Source organism: Mobula birostris, chromosome 15, assembly GCF_030028105.1.
Source record: "Mobula birostris isolate sMobBir1 chromosome 15, sMobBir1.hap1, whole genome shotgun sequence".
Lineage (NCBI taxonomy): Eukaryota > Metazoa > Chordata > Chondrichthyes > Myliobatiformes > Myliobatidae > Mobula > Mobula birostris.
In genome coordinates, this window is record NC_092384.1 from 19,986,444 (window position 1) to 20,002,123 (window position 15,680).

Below are 15,680 nucleotides of genomic sequence, written 5' to 3' on the forward strand. Positions count from 1 at the left end.
CGGTCGGTTAAAGGAAAGCACCAGTACCCTTTCAGCAAATCGATCTTTGTGATGTACTTAGCTCTCCCCACTTTATCGATGCAATCGTCTACCCTTGGGATGGGGTCAGCATCAGTTTTTGTGATGGCGTTCACCTTTCTGTAATCTGTACAGAATCGTATGCTCCCATCGGGTTTCGGGACAACCACACAGGGAGACGCCCATTCCGATTTGGATGGCCTAATAATACCTGTGGCTAGCATGTGTTCAATTTCTTTCTCCACTAGCTTGCCCTTCTCCAAGTTCATCCTATAGGGGTGTTGCTTAATAGGCTGGTCTGAGGTGACCACAACATCATGTACCGTCCTCTTGCATTGCTCGGGACATCCTGACATACATCTGCGTGCTGGTTAATTAGCTTTATCAGTGGCTCGCTCTGTTCGGGGGTTAAGTGAGAGACCTTATCAGCAAAGTTGGCTAAAACAATAGAGTTCTTCAATCTGGTCGGCACCATATTTATCTTTTCAAGATATCAATTGGCACCCCAGCCTCATTTATTTTTGTGAAAACACCAACTAGATCTGCTTTCTTATTGTGGTAAGCTTTAATATATTAATATGCATTAACTGTGTTGGCTTACATCTACAATACTCAGTAATATCCTTCCTCATGTTCGGCCAGTAAAACTCTTTCATAATTCTATCGACTGTTTTCCTCACCCCGAAATGTCCACCGAGGGGTACCTTATGGGCCAGGTTAAAAATCTCATCCCTATGAATTTTCGGCACTACCACCTGGTGTACCACCCCCCACTCCTCATCTGCGGGCACGGTACTTGGTCTCCACTTCCTCATCAGTACTCCCTCCTTCACATAATAGCCCACTGGTTCCCTTTTTATTTCTGCTTCGGAGAGAGCTGTCTCCGTCAAAACCATCAGCTCCTCGTCTCGTTCCTGCGTCTCGTTCCTCTACCTCAACTCCCTCACTTCCTTCCGCTCCACTATGCTCCTTCTTCTCACTTCCTAACCCCTCCTGGTACAAGGCTGGTAAAAACGTCTCAGCTAAATCCACATTCGCTTCGGCAGCCTTTCTCGACATGCGTCAAGTTACTGTGCAAACGGGATAAGCCTGTGAGTCAATGGGCGGGTCCTGGCAGGCTTGCTCATCAGATTTACTGCTAAGAACACATCTCCACCTGCAAGGTTGTTACCGAGTACGACCTCCACGTCTTCCATTGGTAATTCGGGCCTCACCCCTATCGTGACCGGTTCGGAGACCAAGTCACTTTTAGGTGTATCTGGTGCAAAGGTACTGCTTCAGTCCCTTTCCCAATGCCTTTTATCACACTGACCTCCCCAGTCTCGGTCTCTGCACTAAAGTCTAACACCCTCCTTAAGATCAATGACTGACAAGCCCCAGTGTCTCACCAGATCCGTACTGGAACTGGGGTTGACCCCTCCTTTACCGACACCAATCCGGCCGAAATTAACTTCTCGTGCCCTTCCTGAACTTTATCAGACCTCTTCTCCCCTAGCGGTTTGTTTACCGGCTCAATACAGTCAGTCCGAGTCGTCGTTTTTCCTTTCCCCGTCTCCTTCTTTGGGGCAAGACACCTGGACGCAATGTGACCGGCTTTCCCACAATTATAGCATACGACCCCAGGAGACTTCCTACCAAACTGCTTCCTGTCTTCCTTATCCTTCTCACTAGTCCCCGGCTTACTTTCTGGCTTTTCCGGTGGACTTTCTCTGCCCTCTCGACTACCCTTCTGGTAGCTCTTACTCGGAGTAAACTTTGCTTTGTGTGTTAACGCGTAGTCATCCGCTAACTTAGCAGTTGTGGCTAAGGTTTCTGCCTCTTTCTCATCTAGATAGGGCCTCATTCCTTCAGGAACACAACCTTTAAATTGCTCAATCAGTATTAGCTGTAGCAGTCTGTCATAATTCCCAGTGACCCCTTTCAAGGCGCACCAATGCTCACAATACATCTGCATCTCACAGGCAAACTCTAAATACGTGCGGCCCCACTGCTTCCTCACATTCCGGAACCTCTGCTAGTATGCCTCCGGGACGAACTCATAAATCCTGAGTATAGCCTCTTTCACCACATCATACCTCTGGGCATCTTCTGCTGACAACACTGAGTAAGTTTGTTGAGCCTTCCCCTTAAGTACGCTCTGAAGCAAAATAGCCCACCTATTCCTCGGCCAGTCCTGACTTGCAGCAACTTTTTCAAAATGTAGGAATTACCGATCAACATCGGCCTCCTTAAATGGGGGAACCAACTTAACCTCCTGGGTCGCCCTGAACCCTCCACCTTGGTTCGGCATTTGGCCCCTCTCTAGCGCCAACCTTAACTTCTCCAGCTCAAACTCCCTTTCCTTCTGCTTCTCTCTCTCTCTTCCCATTCTAGCTGCCTTTCTCTCTCTTCTCGTTCTAACTGCTTTACTCTCTCTTCCCATTCTAACTGCTTTACTCGGAACTCGTGCTCGAGTCTTAATTTTTCCATCTGCAGCTGCACTGCCTCTCCACCAGGTTTGCTCTTAGACACCACCTCCAGCTCCCCGTGGGGAAACACACCTTTAGATACATAATGCTCAATGATAGCTCTGTGCATCTCCGATCTCCTCATTGTCGACTTCCCCTTAAAAAGATTCAACTGTTTGGCAACAATCACCAATTCTGATTTCCTGGCATCCTCTAATGCCTCCAAGGTTGGCGCCTTTAGAAATTCCTCAATCTCCATTTCTGCTGTTTGCCCTCTTTCTTTCTTTCGGGAATTTTAACCCAAACAATTTACCCAGTCCCAATTTTGGCGTTCAAAATCCCGGACGAGATCCCCACTTATGTTACGTACCCTGTAACTGGGTTGCCAAATCAGCAGAAATGCAACGCTCATTGGAGTCTGTGGTTACTAGGAACTAATAAAGTTTTATTAAAGAAATAAGTAATACAGTACACTAATTGCAAGGATATAAATGTAACAGGTCAGCAATGATAATACACATATATACACAGAAATAGGGTAATAGGAATCAACCAAGCTCTATCGCAGTCTAGGGGTAAAATGATCAGCCTTAAGTGAACCAGAGTTCAGTTTAGTTTAGTGCAGTTCGAAGTAATCACTGTTGTGCCGTTGGAGGGGGGGGGGGAGAGAGAGAGAGAGATGCAGTTGGTTTCGGGCAGACCTTTTGACGTCTTCTGATCCCGCTGTGGTCACCGACTGTGACCCCTACGCTCCGGATATGATCGTTCTTCCGCGGTGAACCAGGCACCCAGGCAAGGGCAGACACACACCCCAGGTTCCCACTGATCGTACCTTTACACCCTGTGAGCCTCTGACCGATTCCCGCAAACCGGTCCTCCAAACTCCTACCAACTTGTGGGGGCACACTGCTCTTTCCAGGGTCTCGTGGCGTGTCGTGCCTTAGCAGACCTGCTCTTTTTATCCCCCTGCTGGGGTATCACCTGTCCATCAAACTTCAAACAGTTCAGGTTCAAAGCAAATGGTCTGTCAATATCTGAATTGTGTTTCTTTCTCGTTAATCTCTCTCTTCTCTCTTATTAACATTTTGAATGTTTCTCCATTGTCTTCCATTATCTCTCTCATTAGCATCATCCGTCCCGTAGCTCTGCTTGGCATCACACATGACAACACCTTCAGTGAATGGTTATTGACCAGTATAATAAAACATACCATTCTGTAACAGCATATCTTCTTGTATAAGGAAACATGCCTGTAACTGTGTACTTAAGTCTGAAATTTCGTATCTGTGCTGAGATAACTTTCATGCTGATCACCAAGAGTTTGATACCATCACAGTTAAAGAAGTGTGGTTTATATTCTAGTTTGATGGAAACTGAATTGTTTCTCTACTTTGAGCTTCTTTATAAAATTACTTAAGATTCCCTTCCTTGTATAATATAACGTTTATTCACCTGTCTTGAGTAAATAAAGTTACCTTGTGGTCTGGTAAGATCTTATCTTCTATCCTTTAAGGGATGGAGAATGATGAAACTTTCTTTGTTGTAACTCCTGACCTTTTCTATGGTTTTACGTACATATTAGAAAGGAAATTGCATTTTCTGCATTACGGTGAGATATTGCATTCCAAAACAGGAATCAAATTTGTTCCCCAATGTTGATATAAAAGTACAATATGAACTGAGAAGACTAGTAATACCTGATGTTCTAGTTGCTAGCTATTCTTCATTCAATCTCTGATATTATCTCACTTCCATTTGATATTAGTGAGCTATTGCTTTGTACAAATTGGCAGTCAGATTCGCTCCTTCATAACAGTGATTACACAGCAAAAGCATACGTGCTCTGGAGCCAATGAAGGACATCCCGGAGAAATAAAAGATATACTCTATGAACAGAAGATCTGCAGCAGGAAATTTTAATTCTGCTTCTGGGAGTGGAGAGTGCCACAACCTGAGAATATATATGTTTTTAAATATCCAAATAGGGTATGTTTTGTAAACATAAACACAGTTTTAGTGGTTGTGCTTCCCCCACAATGGGATTGTTTTCCAACAACTGTTTTAAGCTCGTGCAATGATAAAGGCCACTTGAATGTAGGGCTGGAGAATAAACTGATTGATTTGAGTAAGAAGCCAATGTCTTGTGGCAGGTTAAAAAAAATCAGTTGGAGAAAGGGTGGATAAATTCAAATTATATTAATGAACATCTAGACCAGGGGTTCCCAACTCTTTTCATGCCATGGGCGCCAGGTTGGGAGCCCCTGATTTAGCCCTTTTTCCTGCAGCTTTTCCACTTTCAGATGAAGAGGTTTCCTGCTATCCAGTTGATCAACTTTCTATAGATTACTGACATCCTATGAAATGTGGAACAGAATTGGAATATGTCGACTCTCATAACTCCATGGAAAGGTAATCTGCAGCAGGTAGTCAAGCAGATACATCTAATTCCTTTTGCATCTAATGACATAATTTTGGAGAATGTGACATTTTGTGTGTAAGAACTTTGAGGTAAATTATCCGCTTTTCTTTCACCTCCAGATCTTACAGTAGTTTTCTGGAAACTATTTACCATCATTTTGGTTAATATTAAACCTAAGTATTGGGAATTAGGTTCCAGGAAACTACAGCAAGACCTGGAGGGGAAAGAAAAGTGAATAATTTACTTCAAAGTTTGTGTTGTTTACATATATCAGGCTCAATTGCTTTACTTGGCTCCCACAACATCTTGTTTATGGTGATGTCAGTCGTGGCCTCTCTATAGACTGTCTTAGTATTCTAACAGACCCTGAAAAGTTCTTCTTCAAACTCTATGTCCTCTCCATCTGCTGCCAGTGGTGATGTCCCTATCCACAACCATTTTCCACATTGATCTTATCCATAATTGCACTAACATTTCATTCATAAACTTGGTTTAGAATGTTGTACAATTTTTACATTACAGCAGAGCAGACAGTGCGTTGTTGTGCAAAGCAGGGTTGGCTGATGAAAGAATAATTTAGAGTGCAGTAGTCTTTTGTTTTCTTCTGAGGTGCTCAGCACAAAGGAGTTTTCAAGAGTGCCCATCCCCTTTGTTCCTCATACACTCTGTTGCTTATCTTGCAAAGAGCAGTAGCATGATCTGTTCTCTTGGGGTGGAAAGGTTGATTAGCTTCAACAGACAAAATCTTAGCACACCTCTCAGTGCTGTAGAGGTGCTTTAGCAGGAAGAGACCTTGCTCCAGTGGACTTGCGGATGTAGTCCAGTGAGCTACAACCAGTCTTGTGTGTCAGCATTGGTCTCAATCTGAGTATATTGTGAAGTTTCAGCACTGTAGATATTATCAACCAGAAGCCACCCGTCAGCTTGCCGTCAGGTCACAGCTGTAGTGAGCTGCTGTAACATGAAGATGTAGGGCCAAGGAACAGCACATTCTTAAAGCAATATAATCATCCACTATTCCAGTATGGAACAGATTTGATACATCACCTTTCATAACAATGTGTGTCAGGTCGGTGAGAGCCCATACGCTGAGAAAGCTGCCTTCCTACTGCACCCCGACGTTCTCTACAAACTGGTCTCTGCCTAAAATGTTTGTGGCTCTCCAAGAGCTTTGATGACCTCTGTTTTGCAACAATGGACAGCAAGCTGCAAGCTCCTGCAGATATCCACAGTCACGTGTGCAGTGTAGCGAGAATGAGAGAGGCAGCTGGCATGTTTAAATGAGGATATTCTTTATTCTAGCACAGATGCCATAGACCACTGTAACACAGAAAAAGGCCCTTCAGCCCATCTAGTCTATGTCAAGCTGATCTGATAAAGCCCATGCTTTGAACTGTTCCTTGCCAAGGCTCAGTTTGAAGATTTGGCTGGCACTAGCATTGGGATCTTTTCTCCTTTTATGCCATCACCTCCTCGTCCATCTACTAGAGCCTGTCCTGCTCCACCAGTGTCTACCTCCAAGCAGGATGCCCATGTACACCACCAACATCTTGGAACAACTGCTTTGCGCATAACAAATAGAGTGTGTCTCATTCCACTCATGGTAGACATTTGCAACTTTTAACTTTCAACTATTTCTGTTTCTAGCAGTGACTTCACCATGGTCCCTCTATACTTCCTGCTTCCTCTGTGTCCATGTTCCACTCCTGCTCGGTCTCAGACTTTTATTCATTACCAGCAAACTATAAAATAGATATTAGTGAAATGAAACATTCCAGCTGAGGTAAAGCAGGGATCTCTCTGGGAACCTTGTATTCTTTTATTAGCTATTTGTTTTCCATGCCATTTCTTCTCCGTGCATTCAAAGGTGCAGTTAGTATCTAAAGGAACAAGAGAGATTACAAAACCTTCAAAACATTTAGCAATGGATAATTTGAGCTATCCTGCCCACAAAGACACTTCCTCGCTCAGCAAGTTCAGCTTGGCCGGATCATTCTCATGCCAGTGAAGCCGTCTTTTCTCCAGGTGACTTGCACCTGGAAATGGTATATATCCTTCCCTGAAGCTAACCTAACACACGCATTGATACTTCTTTCTCAGAGACAGCAATATCATCTCCTGCTTTGGGGCCAGAATGTACCAATATGGAAAGTTTCCTCAAACACACGACAGAAAACCCTCTCACTCTTTCTCAGTTTGTCATTGCTATCAGTGTACCAGTTTGTGGAAGCCCCCCACCCCCCCATAACTGACTCCGTCTACGCACATCTTTGCAATTTAACTGGTAGGCAACACAATCCGTAAGGAAACTCCTATCACCGAACATTGTTAACCCATATGGTTCACCATGCCGGCCAGCATCAGCTTTGTTTGCTACATTTTGTTGGTTTATAGAGAATGGATTTAAACAGATCTTAGACCTTTTTGATCTTTCTCTCCAAAAGCTTTGTATTTCCTGCTTTGGTGCTTTTCAAATTCTTTTTTGCAATCTTTTTCTTCTTCTAAATTAGTTTACATCTTCCCACACAGCACTTGTGTGATGGCATTTGTCCAAATCCTGCAATCTGACGGGCCTGCCAAATCCCACCCATCCATATATCCATGCCTTGGAAGACTTGCAGTTTCAGTGGAGCAAAGATTGTGCTTTACAGCAAGTTGATGCTCTTCCCTGGTTGTAGTCCATAGTTCTGTTAGCAGCTGCTCAGGGTGAACCACTGCGTCCTGTTCCAAGCCTTCTTGTCAAAAGCACCATCCATGAGAAGGTGTAGTTTAACTTAATTAACAGTAATATCATTGTAAGTTTTATTCTATACCCACCAGAGTACTTCTTACTTTACTAGTTTGAAGGCACTTTGTAATTCTCTGCTTCTTTGCTTAATGCAGATGTGGTTAACTCCACTTCCTGAACTCCTTTTAAACATGATGGAATTGCAATCATGAACCGTTGTTCCTCCCTTGATGGAAATTTGTTATTGAAATAGAGAAACTTTTAAATGAGCTGTGATTTTACTGGTCATGGGCAGAAACAGAAATAATTAGCTCTGCAATAACACTGGGCTATGTGCAAAAATGAGAGATTAGCTTTATTTGTCACATGTGAAGCATACAGTGAATTTTATGTGTTGGCGTGCACACATCGAATCAAGCAGATCAAATCAAATCAGTGAAGCCTGCAAGTGTCACCACACTCCATCATAACATACCCACAACCCGTTAATCCCAACTGTTTTTAGGACATGGGAGAAAACCAGATCCACACAGTCATGGGAAGAATAAACAAAACTTCTTCTAGACAGCAGCAGGAATCTAACCCCAGTCTAACAGCTAGTGTGCTGTGCTGTGCAGTGAAGCTGCCGTGCAAGAGAGAGGAAGAGGAGATGAAGGCTATTGCAGTTCCATTGTAAAATCCTTGTTTTAAATTGGCTCTCACTCATCGTATTGTATTGACAGGTGGATGTTGCTGCAATCCAAAGGACATAAATTTATATCACATTTCTTAGGCAGTCCCTAGGGATTGAAATGTCTTGCTTCCACTCGGGTTTTGAGACCTCCAAGGGGATTGAGGCCGATATGGGAACGGGAGACTGCCACACTTGAAGCTGGAGGTACCTGGTGCGGCAAAGGATAGCCTTCGAGGTAATGTATTCCTACCGCTAATTCGGCAGGGCTACTGATGCTCCTGATGCGTATCTCAGTATCATGCTGCTCCTCCACTTTGAGCAGTCATGGGGAAAAGGAGTCTATAGCAATACTACATTCCTTCGAGGAAAGTTTGAGAACGTCCCTTAAACCTCATCTTCTCTCCATCTGCTGATCTCTTCCCTTGAAGAAGCTTAATGTGTTTGTTCTGGAGTCTGGTGTTCGGCATGCAGCTGCTGTGGCCTGCCCAATGTAGGTGATTGAGCTTGTTATGTACGTGCAGAACAAGAGCCATAACTGAGTAGTATGATTCAATGTTTTTACTGAGTCGTTTTAGCCATTGCGCACGCCGGGCAACTTTCAATGTGGGAGTGGCAAGCTGGGCCTCACCAAGACGAAAGACATGCATGCTCAAAAGCCCACGCAAAATAAAGCCACTGGGCGATCAATCAGCTGCGTGTGCACCTGCCACATACTCACAATCTATTTGACACGGTTCAGAGCATAACTAGGACCTCAGTACTCCAGTGCTGTTTCAATAATCCTTCCTGTCAATTTGGAGGGTCTTTCGGAGACAGTGATTGAGTTATTTTCCCAGTTCCTTGAGGTGCCTGCTGGAGGTAGACCAGGTCTCAGCACACGGCAAAGCAAGGAACACTGCTGCTGCAAGTTCTCTGCCCACGTCTGAGGTCTTGATCTTTGAATGCCCATTTCATCAGTCAGCCAAAAGGTGCACTGGTGCATTGAAAGCTGCTGATTTTCATCATCAGTGTCCACCTTCATCCTGAACTGTCTCCCAAATTACAAGGAAATGGTCCATGTTCACCAGAACCTGATTGTGAATCTTTATTATCAGAGGGTGCAGTGTTGCAGTGGGGGTGGGGGGTGGGGATGTAAAGGACAGTTACCTTCCTGAGGCAGAACGTAAGGTCTATTCCCTTGTTTCAGTGGGATGAAGAGCCGGGGCTCCTGTGCCTGATCCCACTCCCATGCATAATCAAAACGTGTTAGCAATACTTAAAGTTCTGATGTTTTAAGACATTGTAATACCAACGAGCCTTTGATCAATTATTTTAATGTTAATATAGCAATGAAACATAAGCTGAAAAAGCTTTTTAAAAAAATAATTGAATGATTTTGATGTTCAAATGCTTGAGTCTAGACTCTAACTAAGGAAACAAAGACCTACCTTTTAACAATGAAGTCAAAGACACGGAGAAATGTTTTCTAATCTACATATTGTGCTGTATAGTTGTTGTAAGTCTTATTGAACTGACATGCTTTGATCTATTATCTCTGATGAAATTTAACTCTCCACACTATTGATGTTGAAACTAAAATATTATTTGTCTGTTTTTCTATTGCTGAACATTTCCGTGACTTCTGTGCTGGCTGCCAGGAAACTCCACTGAGACAGACCAATTTCTCTTTGAGCATATATGTTGCCTAAACCAGTCCAAGCCTATAAGTCATGTTTGTACTTTCCCTTCAGGAATATGTTCTTCACAGTGCAGAGATTGTTGTATCATAAGCAAGATTGTTATCTGTTCCCTAACACAACACACTGTCCACAATTAATAGTATTTACACCACAGTACTGACTATGTGCAGATGGTGCTCACAATATTGTTTCATGAGAGTTACTGGAAATTACCTAAAAGATTACCTCATTCACCATTTTGTTAACAGATAGCACCATCCATTCCATCTTGCAAGGCTTTTTAGGAATTCTTATATTGTTTGAAATTAATCACAAATTGTGATTTTGGAGTTTTGGCAGAATTCAAGAGAAGAGAATGAATACAAGGAACTCTGTCTTTGAGGCTGAATTTGATCCTACACAATCAATACACTGATGAAAACTCCATAGTAGCTCCTGATATTTAGGTAATGTGCACATTTTAAGAGCCTATGACTGCTAGAAAACAATGAAGCGTTAGAAAATGAATGATTAGATATCTATTGCTCTGGTATGTAAAGGAATCCTAAATCAGAAAATAGATAACTTCTCAACAACGTATTTAAAAACCTGAGGTATAGCGATTAATTATAATTTTCAGCAATAAAACTTGCAATTCAAATTAACAGGGCTTAATTAAATTAGAGGATTTATTGTATCAGAGACCATCAGAAAAGGGAGGAATGATTCCAATGGGATTGCTCTGCCTAGACCTAGCATAATCCTAGTGGGCAGAGTAGCCTCCAGTGTAGTAGTAAGTGCAATTAAGTTTATTTGAATGAAAAGGAAAAGGAGTGGGACCAACTTGTTGTCTCAATCTTACAGCTATACATGTGTAGCCACTCTAAAGGGTTTTGATGCTGTGTAATTTGTTTAATTTGGCCTCAAAATTGGCATAAACATCATGGAAGGACCTGTTCCCCTACTGTTCTACAATTCTATGAACAGCCAATTATAGAGCTGGTTCACCATGGTATGTCTTATAAATCACCTTTACATGGATTTCAGAAACATACCTGTACATTTCTTATGTAATAGTAATGTGGTTTTCAGTGGAATGCAGTCACATTTCCCCAGATTAAAATTAAGTCCTTGATTAATTTGATGTTTTATCGGGGTACATTTCGACTTGCTGTTTGTTTTACTTTCAAACTACAAACTGATCGATCCAGATGAAATGTTCCTATTCCACCATTGACTCTGAGCTCTCGATGAAGAAGCTGCTGTCTAAATTTTATCAGTCACTATATTGACAACATAATCTTGGTTGGATCTTCTGCCAAACAACTTCAAAATACAGCTAATGCATTTTGGACTACTCTCAGAGCGTGCGTGCCTTAAGAACCCCATAATGGGATCTGCATTGTTATAGGTTATAAACTGGTGCACACAGTAACCTGGTACTCAGCGCTTGTAACTGTATGCATTAAGTCTATACAAAATGCTCATTCATCTCCAGAATATATTTCCTTTTATTACTGGCCACCACTTGTCCTCTTCCTAATTTTCCCAAACACAATCCAATCTCTGATTTATATTTATCACCTATTTTTACACAGCTAAGGAAAATGGTCACATGAGTTATGGTGCAATATTTTCTCTATCATCAGGGCAAGGGTGCTAGAAACTTGGGTCGGGCTACTTGCAATTTACAACCAGCCCACTTTATGGCATGCTCAGAGTTTTAACGAGGCTATTGTCACAAACACAAGTTGCATTACATTATCTCCTAGTTTCTGGCACGGATGGGAGATTGTCTGACTGGCAGGAGGCGGGGGAATAAAGAAGTCCTTTTCTGGTTGGCTGCTGGTGACTAGCTGTGTTCCCTCTGTGTTGGGGCCACGTCTTTTTACATTGTATGTCAATGATTCGGATGATGAAATTGATGGCTTTGTGGCCAAATTTGCGGACAATTATAGGTGGAAGGGCAGGTAGTTTTGAGGAAGCAGGGAGTTTGCAGAAGGACTTAGGTTGAGAGAATGGACAAAGAAGTGGCAGATGGAATATAGTATAGGGAAGTGTATGATTATGCATTTTATTAGAAGGAACAAAGGAGTAGTCAATTTTCTAAACAGGGAGAAGACTCAAAAATCAGAGATGCAAAGGGACTTGGGAGTCCTCATGCAGGATTCCCTACAGGTTAACTTGCAGGTTGAATCAGTGGTACGGAAGGCAAGGCGATGTTAGCATTCATTTCGAGAGGACTAGAATAGAAACCCAAGGATGTAATGCTGAGGCCTTATAAGGCACTGGTCATACCACACTTGGAATATTCTGAGCAATTTTGGGCCCCTTATCTGAGAAAAGATGTGCTGGCATTGGATAGGGTGCAGAGGAGGTTCACAAGGATGATTCTGGGAATGAAAGGCATATCATATGAGGAGTGTTTCATGGCTCTGGGCCTATACTCGCTCACTGAAACCTATTGACTGATTATTAAAAAGGCCTACTGTTACATGCTCAAGGAGATCTGTGTTTTTTTTTTGTGAGAATGATGTAATGGTCTTTTGGAGGTCACCTGATGTGATTTTCCCGTCGATGTGAGGTCACGTGATGACATGTGCACCATGGCTATATAAGGGTCGAACCCAGGTGATGCAGTTAGTTTTTAGTTTATAGATTTCCATGTAGAACGTGCTGTGTCCCCATTTCTGTTGCGTGTTTGCTCTTGTGATGTAGTTTCATTTTTAAAACGGAGTATTGTGTTCTATTGCAAGATACCATATTATTGGACTGGAAATTTTTGCTAGATGTGTTGATTTACTCAATTCCAAAAGTAGAAGGGAGAGTGAAGACTTTATCGACTTACAGGATCGAAGGATTGAGAGGAGTCGGCATCGTTTGGCAGTTTAATAAAAGATCAATCTTATTGAGTCTTCATTGGAGGATCACGACCTGCATCAAGATAACTCTTGCCAAAAAGAACAAGGAGTTCATGCAACGGTTTGCTCTCTCTCTCTAAAAGAACTTAAGATCAGTTGTTTTAAACTGTTTATTTTCGGCATCGGGAATCCTGCGGACAGAACCAGCAGGAAAGTCGCATCTGTGAAGAATTCCTTCTCCAGAGAAGTCACTCCCAATTGGACGTGTAAATCTGTTGGACTTTCAAATTTACCATTTTAGAACTATATCTGACTTTACCGCTTTAAGAACTGTTTTTGCATTTAACTCTTTAAGAAACCAGTGCTGAGTGAAGAGTTGTTTGAACGGCTGCACATCGGTTAACTTCTGGTTAAAGTTTTCGTTTGTTTTTTTCTTCCTTATCATTTATCCGTGTTTAATAAATGTTTGGTTGTTTTTACATAACCTGTCTCGATTGATATTCATTGTTGCCGTTTACGTAACACTAGATGGAGTGGATGTGGAGAGGATGCTTTCTCTAGTGGGGGAGTCTAGGACCAGAGGCCACAGCCTCAGAATTGAGGGATATCCATTTAGAACAGATGAGGAGGAATTTCTTTAGCCAAATGGTAGTGAATCTGTGGAATTCATTGCCAGAGGCAGCCGTGCAGGCCAAGTCATCAAGTATATTTAAAGCAGAGGTTGACAGCTTCTAGATTAGTCGGGATGTAAAAGATTACAGGGAGAAGGCAGGAGAATGGGATTGAGGGGGATAATGGAATGGTTGGAGTGGACCTGATGGGATGAATGGCCTCATTCTGCTGCTATGAATATGGTCTTACTTTTAACACGCAGGAAGACATTAGGAAACTATGCTGAAGAGATTGAAACACCTAAAAGAGTTGTTAATATATATTTGATATTTAAATCTTTGGACCAACTAGGAATGGAGAGGAACCTTATTGTTGTATGTGGTCCAGTGCTGTTCCGAGCTTTCGTTGTTCCGATAGCTCTTTCCGCAGCCCTATTGCTATTTGAATTGTGGAGCAGCATAAACATTCTTGCCAAGTCCCTGCTGCCTTCTTGGGGGGACATGCGGGCATCGTGGTCTCTGGTTCATGTTCCTGAGCTCTGTGCCTTTCGCGACACTTCTGGGAGGCATCCTTTGACCAGGCAGTATCTGCGTATGCTAAAAGGTAATATTATAACAGAGGTTAATAAAATGTTGACTGGTAGCACTAAAATCTTCAGAGGTTACAGGGTTTTCTTTTGATTGCCTCTGCCTTGTGTTGGAGGCATTAAAATCCTATGGCCTCACTGACCTGCAGCAATGAAGGTTAACACTGCCAGGTTTCCTAAGGGCCCTTCCATTTTACTCCTTCCCCTCCGACCTGCTGCTCCTGCCTGACACTCAGATAGAAAGATTCATCATATTTGAATGAGCCTTTGTCAAAAGATGGATCAGTTTTGCTCACTGCCTTAAGCCATCCACACCTACCTCCAGTCGGCATTGGTTAAAGTCAGAGCCTATCGTGGTAAAATCACTTGGAGTTAGAAATGGCCTTTTGACTTTTCATGATGACTCAATGTGACATGTTGAAGGGTTGAAGGGGTTGGGAGGTGGTTTTTGGACCCTTGTGAGGAGGGGTTGCTTGGACTTCTGTCTGGGGGGTCTGCCTGTGTTGCTTTCAGACTGACAATTTTGCAGGAGTTATGTTTTGTGAATTGGGTTCTACTTTCCTGTCTTTGTCTATAAGCTAGTCCTAACAATACTCTTAAGTTAGACAAATGTTCAATATGACCTTGCAATTCTTGTTTCACCTTGCACGGTGTGGTAAAGCTGTCTAAAAAATGAGGAACTACCTCATTGTGCACAATCTCAGTTTGATGGCTTTTGTCTTTCAAGGTAACCAAAGGATCTTTGTCTTAAAATTCCACTGTTGCTGGGCATGTGACTATGGGGATAGCTAACCCTTGTTTCCTGTTACATGGCATAAATGATATAAAAACTCTGTGTCTCTGTACTTTGAGGGAGAGAGACCACTGGTACGGATCCTGTGTGTGTCCAAGAAATGCGTTCTCTTTCCAGTAGCGAGCTATTAATAAAGAAGTTGTTTTATCTCCTGTAGTATTGTGCATTCTTGCATTGGGTAACAGGTGATAATTAGAAGTAGGGTTTTAACAAATGGATCCCATTAACATGCCTTTGGCTCCTATCACTCTGGACCCCCCTTATCCATGTACTGCACGAACTTACCTATATGCTATGGCACCTGCCTCAGCTGTTTACTTTTACAGTTCATTCCATATACACACCACCCTCTGAGTGAAGAAGTTGGCCATCAGGTTCCTTTTTACAAAATCTTTCTACTCTCACTTTAAACCTATGCCCCCTAGTTTTGGTTCCCTTTCCTTGAGGAAAAAGTCTGTGCATCCACCCTTGAAACATAGAAAACTGGGGTTCATTAAACAGAACTCCTTCTGTAGGACAGACAGCATCTATGGAGAGCAATAGTCAGTTAAGACCCCGAAATGTCGACTATTTATCGCTCTCCATAGCTGCTGCCTGACCTGCTGGATTCTCCCAGCAGTTGCTCTGGATTTCCAGCGTCTGCAGAATCTCTAGTGTTTAACCCTTCTGTGCAAGGTCCGCCAGGAAACTGAGGGAGAGTCTTTTGGATCATTGATCTTTAACTAATTATTCAAACATGCTGAGGAAATTCAAGTTCCAACTTTCATATTTCCTTACAAGATGAAAGGAGGCCATTCACCCATCAAGTTCATGCCACTCAATCATGTTTAGGATCCAGGGCACAAATGTAAGCTGAATGATAGTCACCTTTTGACCTGTTCTTTC

General features: G+C 42.6%; 1 protein-coding gene across 1 annotated transcript in view; it reads right to left on the reverse strand.

Annotated features, from left to right (window-relative positions):
• Window positions 1–7,947: 7,947 nt before the first annotated feature.
• Window positions 7,948–15,680, reverse strand: part of LOC140210447 (uncharacterized) — a 32,336-nt gene continuing 24,603 nt past the window's right edge. The window contains exon 6 of the mRNA XM_072279413.1: window positions 7,948–14,012. Coding sequence (XP_072135514.1) covers window positions 13,854–14,012 — 159 coding nt within the window. The 3' untranslated portion in view covers window positions 7,948–13,853. The remainder of the gene's footprint in view (window positions 14,013–15,680) is intronic.